Below are 14,904 nucleotides of genomic sequence, written 5' to 3'. Positions count from 1 at the left end.
GGCCTTGAACTCATGGCGATCCTCCTACCTCTGCCTCTGAGATTAAAGGCATACACCACCACACCTGGCTCTGAGTTTTGGTTTTAATATTTTATTTATTTATTTGCAAGGAGAGAGACAGGAGAGAAAATGGACGCACCAGGGCCTCCAGCCACTGCAAATGAACTCCAGACACAAGCACCACCATGTGTACCTGGCTTACATGGGTATTGGGGAATCAAACCTGGGTCCTTAGGCTTCACAGGCAAGGGCCTTCACCACTAAGCCATCTCTCTAACCCTGTTTTATTTATTTTTAAAGACAGGACCGCACACTGTAGCTTAGGCTGGCCTATAAGTCATAGCAATTCCTAAGTATTCAAGTTTCTAAGTACTAGAATTACAGGTGTGAGTCACCATGCCCATGTGCGGTGCATGCACACGTGTGTGCCGATGCATGCGCCCCACGCCCATGCATACAGAGGGGAGAGGAAGCTGTCAAGGGTCCTCCTCTATTATTCTTTCGCCTTATTTCTCTGAGACAGCCTCTCACTGAACCTGGAGCTCTGTTTTTCCCTTAGACTGGCTGACCAGCAAGTCCCAGTGATCCTCCTGCCTCCAACCCCCCTCCCCCAATCAGGCCTGGCCATGCCTGGCTTTTGACTTGGGCACTCGGGTTTGCACAGCAAGCTCTCTTTCCTGCTGAGCCATCTCCCCGGCCCCAGTTGTTGTTTTGTTGGATACTTGGTCTCCTGTCACTCAGGCTGGCCTTGAACTCACTATGGAGCTGAGGCTGGTTTTGAACTCTTCCTGATTCTCCTGCATCCACCTCTCAGGAACGGAGGATTAGAGATGTGTGCCACCACAACTAGCTGGTAAAATGGAAGTCTCAAGGGAAGCCATCAATTTACACTTAAAAGCCCTCCTGCCTATAGCCCACAGCTAACAGCCCACATATGACGCATGCATGACAGCGTGCACTCCGGTTTCTCCACGTATCCCCTTTCCACACGCATCCCAAACCCCTCCTTCAGAGTGAAAGGTTATACAGTGGTGCTGATTCATGCTTTCTGGGTTTTTTTTTGTTGTTTCATAAATTAGCCCATTTATTGTAGGCTAGAGATGTATGAAATGATAGGGTTTCTTCTATTCCTATTTCTTTTCTTTTTTCCCCCAAGGTCGGGTCTCTAGCTCAGGATGACCTGGAATTCCCTCTGTAGTCTCAGGGTGGCCTTGAACTCAGAGCGATCCTCCCACCTCTGCCTTCCAAGTGCTGGGATTAAAAGTGTGTGCCGCCACACCCGGCTCCTTCAGTTTATTCAGTCTTCTGATGACAGGTTTGACTGTGACAACAGAAGTCGTGTTGTAGGGTCATGCCCCACCAGCCCCCGTCTTCCTGCAGTGCCAGATGCCCACAGCCCATAGTGGGTCCCATACTTACGATGCCCACCTTCTTGGTGTGCTTGGCCATGTCGTCGTGACTCAGCCAGAGAGCTGATCCTTACTTTCTTCTTCTTTTTTATTTTATTTTATATATTTATTTATTACAACGAGAGAAAGAGGCAGAGTAAGAATGGGCATGCCAGGGCCTATAGCCACTGCAAATGAACTCCAGATGCTTGCTTCACCTTGTGTATCTGGCTTTATATGTGGATACAGGGGAACTGAACCCGGGTCCCTATGTTCTGAAGGGAATAGCCTTAACCTTTAACCTCTGAGCCCTGTCTCCAGCCTGGTTCATACTTTTATAGAGGTCTGAACTTCAAATTCCTCAGCATACTTTTTTTTTTTTTTTTTTTCAAGATAGGGTCTTGCTCTAGCCCAGGCTGACCTGGAATTCACTATGTAGTCTCGCGGTGGCCTCGAACTCATGGTGATCCTCCTACTTCTGCCTTCTGAGTGCTGGGATTAAAGGTGTGAGCCACCATGCCCGGTCCCTCAGTGTATTTTGTTGGGGGGCTGGTCTGTGCATCTCCTACCAGCTGATGAGAGTGGAGCTGTCTTCGTAGGTCTAACATCTAGCATGAGTACACAGCAGGCGCTTAATACATGCTTGAAGGGAGGACTGGATCAAAGCAAACCACCCACAAGTAGGCTCCAGGGTCAGGGCAGCATGTGTTTGTAGCTAACGGACTGAGACTGAGGTCAGAGGCTCTGGGGGGTTCCATCAGAGACCCAGAAGGGCTCATCTGTTGCCCTCCCCGCTTCCACATCTGGAAGGGTGGGGTCTGAAGAAGCAGCAGGGGACTGGGACAAACCTAGGCCAGGAGACACAAGGAGCCAGGGAGAGCCGAGGGACACCAGAGTCCCCCAGCAGCAAGCATCACCACCCCATCACCCATGGCTTGCCAGAGGGACCAGGATCTCAACAACCAATCCTGCCCCTCTGCTGCTGCTCCGCGCCCTGGGCCTCTGAGTTCCGTAAATGCTACCTCTATAACATTAAGACGAGAACAAGGACACCAGGCACCTCCGCAGGGGCCCCCCATGGGCGCTGCTCAGCCCGCAGCCTCTGCAGCCCCGCCGCCGGCCCCGTCCTCCTCATTCTCGCCGTTCTGGAGTCTGCGCACGATGCGGCTCAGGTCCAGGCTTCGGGTCAGCGTGTCCAGGAGCATCTGGTCCTTTTGGACGCCTTCCATAAATTCCTCCAGGGACAGCTCCCCTGGGGTAGGCAACAAGGGGTTCACAGGAGGGAGGGAGCTCACCTCTGCATTCTGGGGTCACTGCAAACTGAACTTTTGCGTATCTGGCTCTGTGTGAGTACTGGGGAATCGAACCTGGGTCATGAAGGCTTTTTGCAGGCAAGCGCCTTCACCACTGAGCCATCTCTCCAGCCTCTAAAGGCTAACTCTTGCTGCTGGAGCAGAGGTGGGTTGGAAGAGATGACCAGCAGAGGGCCCCATGTCCTTCCCCACCTTTCCTGGCCCTCTCCTCCCATGACTCCCCACCCCTGATGACCCTCCTGCCTCCACCCACCAGGGCCCCTCCTCTGCCCTCTCACCATCCCCGTTGATGTCGATCTTGGCAAACACTGTATCAGTGAACTCCTCGGCGCTCATGGTTAAGTCACTCCAGGGGTTAATGGTTCGAATGGCCTGCGGGGAAGAGGAGGCAGAAGTGAGGGGTCCACCCGTCCCAATTCTACTTCGTGAGAGTGGGGGGCACTGAGAGCCCATCCAAGTCCAAAAGCGGTGTGGGGAGTAGCATCCAAGAAGACCCAGCCTGAGACAGAGCTAGGACTTGAAAGTGGAACTTCCCTGACCACTGGGATGACTCAAACGTCGCCATAGAGCTGAGAAGTGACAGAGGAGTGCTCAGCACTGAGACATCTCTATCACACCTTCCAAGGCTCAGGATCCATTGCAGAAGAGGTAGCAGAAAGTACGCAAGAGCCAAAGGAAGGGTAGGACTGCTTACAAAAACAAAACAGGGGTTGGAGAGATGGCTTAGTGGTTAAGCACTTGCCTGTGAAGCCTAAGGACCCCAGTTCGAGGCTCGATTCCCCAGGACACACGTTAGCCAGATGCACAAGGGGGCGCACACATCTGGAGTTCGCTTACAGCGGCTAGAGGCCCTGGTGCGCCTATTCTCTCTCTCTCTTTATCTGCCTTGCTCTCTCTGTCTGTCGCTCTCAAATAAATAAAATTTAAAAACAAGGCCTGGATACCCATGACTTCGCAGTGCCTGACACCACCTACACAAGACCTTCATAATAGGAGGAAAAGACGATGGCATCAAAATAAAAGAGAGGCCGGGTGTGGTGGCACACGCCTTTAACCCCAGCACTCGGGAGGCAGAGATAGGAGGATCACCATGGGTTCAAGACCACCCTGAGACTACATAGTGAATTCCAGGTCAGCCTGGGCTGGAGTGAAACCCTACCTTGAAAAACAAGATAAATAACTAAAAAACAAACAGGGCTGGAGAGATGGCTTAGTGGTTAAGCACTTGCCTGTGAAGCCTAAGGACATTGGTTCGAGGATGGATTCCCCAGGACCCACGTTAGCCAGATGCACAAGGGAACGCATGTGTCTGGAGTTCGTTTGCAGTGGCTGGAGGCCCTGGCGCGCCCATTCTCTCTCTCTCTGTCTCTTTCTGTCTCTGTCTGTTGCTCTCAAATAAATAAATAAATAAAACAAAAAAATCAAAACACAAGAGACTAATTTGGAAGGGGGAGGAGATCTGATGGAGGGAGGATCTGAGAGGGGGAGAATGTAGGGCATGGAGGAAGGAAATATCATGGTGTAATGTCTATAATTATGGAAGCCATCAATAAAAAGTTTTTTTGTTTTTAAAAAGAGTGGAGTTTCGCTGAATGACTGGCGTGGTGGCTCATGCCTGTAATTCTAGCACTTGGGAGCCTGAGGCAGGAGGATTGCTATGAGCTAGAGGTTTAGATAAATGATGGATGGATAGGTGGATAATGGATGGATGGATGGATAGATAGATAGAGTCATGCTTTTACAATGCTCTGGTACCCTTGAGGAACTGAAGGCCACCAAAGGGTAGGGTCAAGGCCCAGATCGCGCAGTTGGCAAGGTGACACCCCGGCCCTCAGTCCCAAATGCCATCCCAATCCGGACACTGCGATTCCTACCCGGCCCCTCTGAGCTCACCCGCCCCGGCCCTCTGCACCTGGAGTTACCTGGATGATGGTGAGCAGCTCGTCCCTGTCGATGCACCCGTTGCCATCGACGTCGTAGAGCTTGAAGTACCAGCGCAGTTTGTGTTCCACCTTGCCCTTGAGGACCAGGCTGAGCGCCGCCACGTACTCCATGAAGTCAATATACCCGTCCTGGGCCAGCGGCGAGGGGGCGAGGAGAGCTGCAGGTCAGTCCGGCTAGGCCCCGCCCACGCGAGGCACAGCCCCGCCCACCCGCCCAGAGCCCCGCCCACGCGAGGCATAGCCCCGCCCACCGCCCAGAGCCCCGCCCACTCCAGTCCAGACCCCGCCTCCTGGAGCAGAGACCCTAAAGACTGAAGTAGGGGAGGGTTCTCTGGGACAGGAGAAGCCAGTTTGTCTCTCTCTGTCTTTTTTTTTTTTTTTGGTTTTCCGAGGTAGGGTCTCACTCTAGCTCAGGCTGACCTGGAATTCACTATGGAGTCTCAGGGTGGCTTCGAACTCTCGGCGATCCTCCTACCTCTGCCTTCCGAGTGCTGGGATTAAAGGCGTGCACCACCACGCCCGGCTCAGTTTGTCTCTCTTATGTCCCCCTCTGGGTGCACCTGTCTGTGTCCTCCTACACACCAGGCCTTGCACACTTGCCAGACTGCGGAGGCTGTCCATCAAATCCCATAGACCAACCTCCACAGCGGTGTGGATGGCATTTTGTTTTCAGCTGCTTCCCCGGGATGCTCAGACGTGAGCCCTTCCCATGAGGGACACCGCAGCAGGCGGGAGGCAGAACACAGACCCAGGGCTGGGGAAGTGGTCTGGAAGTTTCCGAACCGGCAGGTGGGGGGCAGGAAGCCCACCCATACCGAGATCAACAAGGCTTTGGTCACTCTTCTTCCGTGTGACTGAGGACTCTCAGCTTAGTAAAACATGCCCTGTCCCTACAGAAGTGGGGTGTTGGGTGTGCAGATTTGAACCCCCCTGTAAGCTATGAGAGCCTACATATGGCCCTAGTTTCCTCATCTAAAATAGTTACACTAAGGCTGGAGAGATGGATCAGCGGTTAAAAGCTCTTGCTTGCAAAGATTGACCGCCTGAGTTCGATTCCCCAGTACCCATGTAAAGCCAGATGCACAAAGTGGTGCATGTGTCTGGAAGCTTGTTTGCAGCGGCTGGAAGCCCTGGAGTTCCCATGCCCACTCTGTCTTGTCTCCTTACCTCTACCCCGGCCCTCTCATAAATAAATAAAAATATTTTAAAATAAAAATAAGCAGGCCTAGTGGCTCACACCTTTAATCTCAGCACTCTCGGGAGACTGAGGTAGGTAGATCCCTGTGAGTTCTAGGCCAGCCTGAGACTAATTTCAGGTCAGCCTAGGCTATAGCGAGACCATACCTCAAAATATATAGAGAGGTAATAGTTATGGGCTGGAGAGATGGAGTAGCAGTTAAGGCACTTACCTACAAAGCCAAAGGACCCAGTATACACATAAGCCAGGTACACAAGGTGGCGCATGCATCTGGAGTTCATTTGCATAGGCTGAAGGCCCTGGCATGCCCATTCTCTATCTCCTCTCTCTCTGCTTGCAAATGAATAAATAAATAAAAATTAAAAAAAAAATTCCGGGTGTGGTGGCGCATGCCTTTAATCCCAGCACTCACTCAGTAGGCAGAGGTAGGAGGATCACTGTGAGTTCAAGGCCACCTTAAGACTACATAGTGAATTCAAAGTCAGTCTGGACTAGAGTGAAAGCCTACCTCAAAACACCAAAAATTAAAAAAAATATATATATGTATGTATGTATGTATGTATATGTATATATAATAGTTATACATCTGTGGGATTGTAGCAGGATTAAGTGAGCACAATGTGACCCAAAGTAGCTACTCAATATATGTTAGCTGAGGGCTGGGGAGATGGCTTAGTGGTTAAACAGTTGCCTGTGAAGCCTAAGGACCCTGGTTCAAGGCTCAATTCCCTAGGACCCATGTAAGCCAGATGCACAAGGGGGCGCATGTATCTGGAGCTCGTTTGCAGTGGCTGGAAGCCCTGATGTGTCCATTCTCTCCCTCTGTCTTTCTCTCAAATAAGTAAATAAATAAATAAATAATATATATATATATAATTATTATATCATATATATAAATATATAATATACACATCTGGATGCGATATTCCAGAATCATTCCAACTCTGCCAGGGCAGGACTGGAGAGAGGTTTCAGTGGGTTACTGAGTCTTGGAGTTGGTGATGTGGGAACACCTGGGTAGAAACAAGACTTTTTGGTTTTTGGTTTCTTTCTTTATTATTTTATTTCATTTTATTTATTTTTAGAGAGACAAAAAGAGAGAAAATTGGTGCACCAGCGCCACTCCAGGCGCTTGTGCCACCTAGTGGGCATGTGCAACTTTGCGCTTGCCTCACCTTTGTGCGTCTGGCTTATGTGGGATTTGGAGAGTCAAACATGGATCCTTAGGCTTCACAGGCAGGAGCCTTAACTGCTAAGCCATCTCTCCAGGCTGTTTTTTTTGTTTGTTTGTTTGTTTTTTGTTTTTGTTTTTGTTTTAAATCTTTCAAGGTAGAGTCTCACTGTAGCCCAGGCTAACCTGAATTCACTACGTAGTCTCTAAGTGGCCCCAAACTCACAGAGATCCTCCTACCTCTGCCTTCCCAGCGCTGGGATTAAAGGTGTGCGCCCAGACAGCACAAGACCCTCGCCAGCCACGGGCCACCGTCTCTGCTTGCTACTCAGTTTTCAAGACTGAGGGCATCGTTATCGTTTTTTGCTTGTTTTCTGATTTTGCAAGGTAGGGTCTCATCCTATCCCAGGCTGACTTGGAACTGACTCTATAGTCTCAGGGTGGCCTCGAACTCACGACGATCCTCCTACCTCTGCCTTCTGAGTACTGGGATTAAAGACGTGCACCACCACACCCGGCTATGCTGAGCATCTTAATGAAGGAAAGGCTCTGAAGCTCAGGAACGTGGACTTCAGCCGCTGTTGAGATAAGTCTCCGACAGCCAGAGTCTCCATATTGGCCTCCTGCCCCCACCTGCTGGTTTGGAAACTTCCAGAAGGGCCATCCTATTGCAGTAATAAGCTCCCTGTCACTGAGAGTATACAAGTGGAGGTTGGCAGGAGGTTGGCAGAGGTGGGGAGAGATGGCCTCAGCTCTCCTGGTCTGGGCTTGGCCTTGGACCCGGGACAAGACCTTCACATGCAGACAGGATTTATCCCGTCTCTGCCCAACCCACCTCCCGGGCTGTTAGCACCAGCCCCTGAGCAACGATGCTTGGTGAAATACGAAAACCGCTTGACATTCAGTTAACATAAATAAACGGGGTCTTGCTATGTAGCCCAGGCTGGTCTCAAACTCACAATACTCCTGTCTCAGCCTCATGAATGCTGTGATTATAGATGTGTGACTTTGCAACTTACCTTTTTTGTATTTGTTTGTTTGTTTTTGGTTTTTCGAGGTAAGGTCTCACTCTAGCCCAGGCTGACCTGAAATTCACCCTATAGTCCCAGGCTGGCCTCAAACTCATGGCGATCCTCCTACCTCTGCCTCCCGAGTGCTGGGATTAAAGGCATGTGCCTGACTAGAGCCACTTTTTGCCTCTGGCTTTATGTGGCTGCTGGGAATTGAACCTAGGCTGGCAGGTATGCCAACAAGCACCTTTACTTGCTGAGCCATCTCCCAGACCATGTTCTTGTTTTTTCTTTTTTTTTTTTTTTTTAAGACAGGATCTCATATTGCTCAGGCTGGCCTTGAACTCCCTGCACAGCCAAAGATGATCTTGAACTTCTGATTCTCCTGCCTCTACCACCTGAGTGCTAAGATTATGTGCGTAAGCCAACACACCAAGGGTTTATGCAGTGCCAGGGATGGAACTTGAAACTCAAGGCTTCACGTGGAGATACTAGAAGAACAGGGAAGAGAGAGGAGAATTGGTGTGCCAGGGCCTCAGCCATCATAATTGAACTCCACACACTTGTGCCGCCTAGTGGGCGTGTGCGACCTTGCGCTTGCCTCACCTTTGTGTGTCTGGCTTATATGGGATCCGGAGAGTCGAACATGGGTCCTTAGGCTTTGCAGGCAAGTGCCTTAACCACTAAGCCATTTCCCCAACCCTGTGGGTTTGTTGTTGTTGTTCTGTTCTGTTTTTCTTTTTGAGATGGTATCTCTTGTAACCCAGGCTGGCCTCAAACTTGCTAGATAGCCATGGATGACCTTGAACTCCTGGTCCAGCTGCCTCCACCTCCCAAGTGCTGAGACTGGAGCTGTGCACCTCACACCCAGCTCCTGACTTTTGGTGGAAAGAAAATGATCAGGTTGGGGAGAAGAGATGTGATGATGCTTGCACGTGACAAAAATTGAAGAGATGGGGCTGGAGAGATGGCTTAGCGGTGAAGGCGTTTGCCTGCAAAGTCAAAGGACCCAGGTTTGATTCCTCAGGACCCACATAAGCCAGATGCACAAGGGGGCGCATGCATCTGGAGTTCGTTTGCAGTGGCTGAAGACTCTGGTGCGCCCATTCTCTCTCTCTCTCTCAAATAAATAAAACTCAAATTCACTTAAAACATTGAATGGCCCGGCGTGGTGGTGCACGCCTTTAGCTTTTAATCCCAGCACTTGGAAGGCAGAGGTAGGAGGATCACCATAGTGAATTCCAGGTCAGCCTGAGCTAGAGTAAAACCCTACCTCAAGAAAACAAAAACAGGGGCTGGGGGAATGGTTTAGCATTTAAGGCATTTGCCTACGAAGCCAAAGGTCTCAGGTTCTACTCCCCAGGACCCACGTTAGCCAAATGCACAAGGGGACACACATGTCTGGAGTTCATCTGCAGTGGCTGGAAGCCCTGGCGCACCCATTCTTTCTCTCTCCCTCCCTCTTTCTCTGTCAAATAAATAAAAATAAAGTATTTTTTAAAAAAAGAAAACAAAAACAAACAAACAAAAAGTTGAATTGATGGCATACAAGTGACTTGGGCAGGGTCCATGGGTTAGCCCTCTTTGGTGTTGTTTTGTGACTTGAGGGAGTCGTCCTGCAGACATCTTGACCCAAAAGGCTTCCTTAGCTGGCAAGGAGATGAGATGTTGGGGTCTCATCCACAGGCTGTCCCTCCCACCCTGGCCCAGGAGGGGCTGTTGCCTCCTTGGGAGCCCTTGAGGTTGACACCATCCTCGTCACCCTATCCCAGGCTCTGATGCCCTGCTCCCCGTCAGGAGAGCCCTCGGGCACTTGGATAATGCCCTTGAGGTTGGTGCTCAAAGACTATAATCCAATTTGGCCTCTGAACTCCAAGTATTAGTGAGTTGTAAATAACTCCCTGAGGATCTCAGTGAGGTGATATTTGGGCTTCTCTCTCTGAGGTGGGGGTGGGGGGAGGCTTCCTGCCACAGCAGGTATGTGAACCCCCCCCAACATCAATGTAGTGTGACACCTTCTCAGTGAGGGGCCAGGAATCAGCAGCGGGACTATGGAGTGGGAAGCTGGCTCTGTGGAGTCCGCTACATCTGACTGATTTGTCCCAGGTTAGTGGCAGATGGACAGCCGGACTGCAACAGACATCTTAACCAATGCTGATGCAGATGGGGGACCTGAGTTGAGCATTGGTCAAGGGTTCAAGGCCCAGCTGCACCCTGAGACTGCATAGTGAATTCCAGGTCAGCCTGGCTTAGAGTGAGACCCTACCTTGAAAAACCAAAAACAAAAGAGAAGGAGGAGGAGGAAGAGGATGAAGGCCCAGCTGGGCTGGAGAGATGGCTCAACAATTAAGGCGCTTACCAGCGTACTCTGCCTAACAACCTGGGTTTGATTCCCCGGGACCCATGTAAAGCCAGATGAACAAAGTGGTGCATGCATCTGGAGTTCCTTTGCCAGGGCTACAGGCTTTGGTGCACCCATATTCTCTCTCTCTCTCTCTTTGCAGATAAATAAATTTTAGAAAAATTTTGAAAAGAATCCAGTTATACACCTTTAATCTCAGCACTCGGGAAGCAGGGGAAGAATCACTGTGACTTCAAGGCCACCTTGAAACTACATAGTGAATTCCATACAAGCCTGGGCTATAGCAAGACCCTACCTCAAAAAAAGCAAAATAGCCAGGCATGGTGGCACACGCCTTTAATCCCAGTACTTGGCAGGCAGGGGTAGGAGGATCGCCATGAGTTCGAGGTCACCCTGAGACTCCATAGTGAATTCCAGGTCAGCCTAGGCTAGAGTGAGACCCTACCTTGAAAATACAGGGCTGGAGGGATGGCTTAACAGTTAAGATGTTTGCCTGCAAAGCCAAAGGACCCAGATTCAATTCCCCAGGACCCATGTTAGCCAGATGCACAATGGGGTACACATGTCTGGAGTTCATTTGCAGTGGCTGGAATCCCTGGTGTGCCTATTCTCTCTCTCATTCTCTCTTTCTCTGTCACATAAAACAAATACATTAAAAAATACTTAAAAAAAGAAAAAGAAATGGATAAATAAATAGAAGGTCAGCTAATGAAAACAAGGGGTCCAAACTCCCCTTCCCTGTGCCTCTAGTATCTCCACATGTCTCTCCCAGTGCATCCAGGGGATCAGCACTTTGATCTGTACTTGCATCTTAAAGACTTACTTAGGAGTTGGGGAGCTGGCTCAGTGGCTGAAGGCAATTGCTTACAGAGCCTACCAGCCTGGGCTCAACTTCCCAGCACTCACCAAAGCCAGACACACAAAGTAACACATGCATTTGGGGTTGCTTTGCAGCTGCAAGAGGTCCTGAAGTGCCCATGCTCACTTGTTCGCTTGCTCTCTCTCTCTCTCTCTCTTTCTCTTGCTCTCTTAAATATTATAAAAATAAGGCCAGGCATGGTGGCACATGCCTTTGATCCCAGTCCTTGGGAGGCAAAAGTAGAAGGATCGCTGTGAGTTTGAGGCCAGCCTGAGATTACATAGTGAATTCCAGGTCAGCCTGGGCTAGAGGAAGACCCTACTTCAAAAAACCCATATACAGCCGGGCATGGTGGTACATGCCTTTAATCCCAGAATTTGGGAGGCAGAGGTAGGCCATACTGAGACCATATAGTGAATTATTCCAGGTCACAAGACTCTACCTCGAACCCCCCCAAAAAATACCACTACCTATGTATATTAGAAATATATATATATATAAAAAAGACTTGGCGAGCTTGGCATGGATGTACACACCTTTAATCCCAGCACTCAGGACCACTGCTATAAGAGGCCAGCCTGGGTCAGGGTGTGACCCTAGCCAGGCATGGTGGTGCACGCCTTTAATCCCAGCACTCGGGGAGGCAGAGGTAGGAGGATCGCCGTGAGTTCGAGGCCACCCTGAGACTCCATAGTGGATTCCAGGTCCACCCGGGCTAGAGCGAGACCCTACCTCAAAAACAAAACAAAACAAACAACAAACAAAAAAGCAGAGTAAGCCCTGCCTTGAAAAATAAAAAAAGATGGGATGGGGGTAGTGAGCTGAAGACACTGGGAGTTTTGAATTAGGGAGTGTCCAGGTCTCAGAGACCAGGCAGCCGTGCCTGTCCCGGCCCTTGTGCCCACAGAACAACGTGGGTGCCTCTGGTAAGGTGGCAGGACCAGACTCGCTGTCCTGCTCTTTGCCCTCTGCCGCCGCCACCAACACTCGTCACATCCAAGGAGGCATCCGGGGGTCTTTGCACAAGCACCGCACCCAGTAGCTGCACCTCAGGGTGCTCAGCGGCCATCTTGGAATTGCTCACACCTGCGCAAGGTGCGCCACAGGCCGGGGCCGTCCCTGGACTGAGTCTCCGATCTCACTACCTGCGGAGCTCGGTTTTCCACTATGAAGGGAGGGACAGGGTCTGAGGCACTGCTAATCCCCCAAAGCCTAAAGCTAGAAGATATTTAACGCACTTTGGATAGCTGGAATCCTTAAGGCCAAAGTCACTTCCAAATCAGCAAGCTGGCCTGGAAGGATGGTCTAGCGGTTAAGACATTTGCCTGCAAAGCCAAAGGACCTAGGTTTGACTCCCCAGGACCCATGTAAACCAGATGCACAAGGGGGCACACGAGTCTGGAGTTCCTTTGCAGTGGCTGGAGGCCCTGGAGCGCCCATTCTCTCTGTATGTCTCTCTCTCTCTGACTTTCTCAAATAAATAAATAAAACAAAAAGAAAATAATGCAAGTTGGGTGTGGTGGCATACGCCTTTAATTCCAGCATTCGGGAGGCAGAGGTAGGAGGATCGCCAAGAGTTCAAGGCCACTACATAGTGAATGAATTCCAGGTCAACCTGGGCTAGCATGATACCCTACCTCAGAAAACCAAAAAAAAAAAAAAAAAAAAAAAACCCAAGCCATTGGATCACAGATGGATATAACCACACCCATAGGAAGCAGCGACTGACTCAAGTAGGGTCCCACACTAAAATCCTCTATGGATGTGAGCCCAGCACAAAGCAAGCCCACCTCCTATTGCCAGGGACCCCCTGCAAAAGGACAATTGAATTGTGGCCTTGGGTCCTACAGCCTTCCTGACTCTCTGGCCCCATCCAATGGCCCTGTGGCTCCTAGTACATAGGCTGGGTCACTTTGTTTCTCAGAACCCACACAACACTGCACGTCTGTATACCTATGGCATATTGACACCCCCCCGCCCCCAATAAGCCTTCCCCCTAAAAGATCTATCTCGGCACCTCGCTATGGAACCTGGATTCAAAGTATTTCTGTGATGTGCTGGCGATCTGGCTGCGACATCTGTCACCCCATTGATGGCCAGGTTCGTTTCAGCTGACCTGGCTGGCTAGGCGGGTGTCCCCTTCCTCCCTCACCGCTCTGTGTGTGTCCCTCCGGAAACCGTGTGCTTGGTGGAAGAGGTCGACCTTCCCCTGAATAGAGGAGGACCTTCAGGGGTACATGAGTAGCTGCATCCCCATGCTAGAACCCCCAAACAAGACCTCAAAGTCTTTCCTTTTAGGCCGGAGCTACCAAGTGAATTCCAGGTCAGCCTGGGCTAAAGTGAGACCCACCTCGAAATAGCAGCAACAAACAGTCTTTCTTTTAATAATCACATATAAGCTACTATGGAAACCAAGAAGTGGTTCAAGGTCCCTAGCAGCTAAGGCAGGGCATAGTGGCTCAGGTTTATAATCCCAGACCCAGGAGGCTGAAGGAGGAGGGCTACTAAGGGTCCATGTGGCCTTGGGTCCTATTTAATGCCTTCTTCACTCTCCTGTCACATCCAGGGCCTCTTTGGCTCCTAGCAAAAAGGCATCAAGGGTTCTGGGCAGCAAACAACTGTGCTTGGGAGACGGCTCAGCAGTTAAAAGCCTACCTGCCCATGTTCCTTGGTATGCACATAGAGCCAGATGCACAAAGTGGCACATGTGTCTGGAGTTTGCAGTATCAAGGGTTCTGGTGTGCCCATACTCACTCTCTCTAAAATAAATAAATAAATATTAAAAAAAAAAACCCACAGAAGTCTGGGAGATTGGCTCAATGGTTAAAGGCACTTGCTTGCAAAGCCTGTTGGCCTGAGTTGGATTTCCCAGTACCCGTGTAAAGCCAGATGCACAAAGTGGTATGTGTCTGGAGTTCATTTGCAGTAGCAAGAGGTTCTCTCTCTCAAATAAAGAAAAATAATTTTTTAGGTCATGCATGGTGGCGCACGCCTTTAATCCCAGCACTTGAAAGGCAGAGGTAGATGGATCACTGTGAGCTCGAGGCCACCCTGAGACTACATAGTGAATTCCAGAACAGCGTGGGCCAGCGTGAGACCCTACCTCAAAAAACCAAAATAATAATAGTAGTAAGAATATATTTTTTTAGCCGGGCGTGGTGGCGCACGCCTTTAATCCCAGCACTCGGGAGGCAGAGGTAGGAGGATCGCCGTGAGTTCAAGGCCACCCTGAGACTACAGAGTTAATTCCAGGTCAGCTTGGACCAGAGTGAGACCCTACCTCTAAAAACCAAAAAAAAAAAAAAAAAAAAGAATATATTTTTTTAAAACAAGCAAACTCTTCCAGTTGACATTTCTCCTGTCTGCTCTTTCTCGCCCCCAGACTGCTCAAGCATTTAGAGGCACCCCCATAGGGACCCCGCCTTTCTCCCCCCACGCCCTCCACTAGCCCCGACCCACCTTGTTAAAGTCAAAGGTTTCAAACATCTGCTCCACATACTGGCTGGCGGAAGGGCTCAGGTTCTTGAGGCCGAAGAATTGGCGGAACTCATAGAGGGTGAGCTGCCCGGAGGGGCACTCGGTCATGAACTTCTTGTACCACTGGTGGCACTCCGTGCTGCTCAGCTCCTCCACCGACTTCCCCTCCATCACGTTGCCCAT

At 50.3% G+C, this 14,904-nt stretch overlaps 1 protein-coding gene across 1 annotated transcript; it reads right to left on the bottom strand.

Moving 5' to 3' along the window:
• Window positions 1-2,476: 2,476 nt before the first annotated feature.
• Window positions 2,477-14,904, bottom strand: LOC101611429 (guanylyl cyclase-activating protein 1). Its single transcript, XM_004649501.2, has 4 exons — window positions 14,704-14,904; window positions 4,624-4,773; window positions 2,980-3,073; window positions 2,477-2,640 (listed from the first exon to the last, which is right to left on the bottom strand). The coding sequence occupies exons 1-4, from the start codon at window positions 14,902-14,904 to the stop codon at window positions 2,477-2,479; spliced, it is 609 nt and encodes a 202-aa protein (XP_004649558.1).

This window comes from Jaculus jaculus, chromosome 8, assembly GCF_020740685.1.
Source record: "Jaculus jaculus isolate mJacJac1 chromosome 8, mJacJac1.mat.Y.cur, whole genome shotgun sequence".
NCBI lineage: Eukaryota > Metazoa > Chordata > Mammalia > Rodentia > Dipodidae > Jaculus > Jaculus jaculus.
This window is presented reverse-complemented; position numbering and strand designations above follow the sequence as displayed.

Excerpts from the sequence above, each read along its gene's own strand:
- LOC101611429 (XM_004649501.2), bottom strand. The coding sequence starts at position 14,904 with ATGGGCAACGTGATGGAGGGGAAGTCGGTGGAGGAGCTGAGCAGCACG. Across the intron at positions 4,774-14,703 it reads AAACCTTTGACTTTAACAAG|GACGGGTATATTGACTTCAT; the intron begins GTGGGTCGGGGC and ends CCGCTGGCCCAG. Across the intron at positions 3,074-4,623 it reads AGCTGCTCACCATCATCCAG|GCCATTCGAACCATTAACCC; the intron begins GTAACTCCAGGT and ends TCTTCCCCGCAG.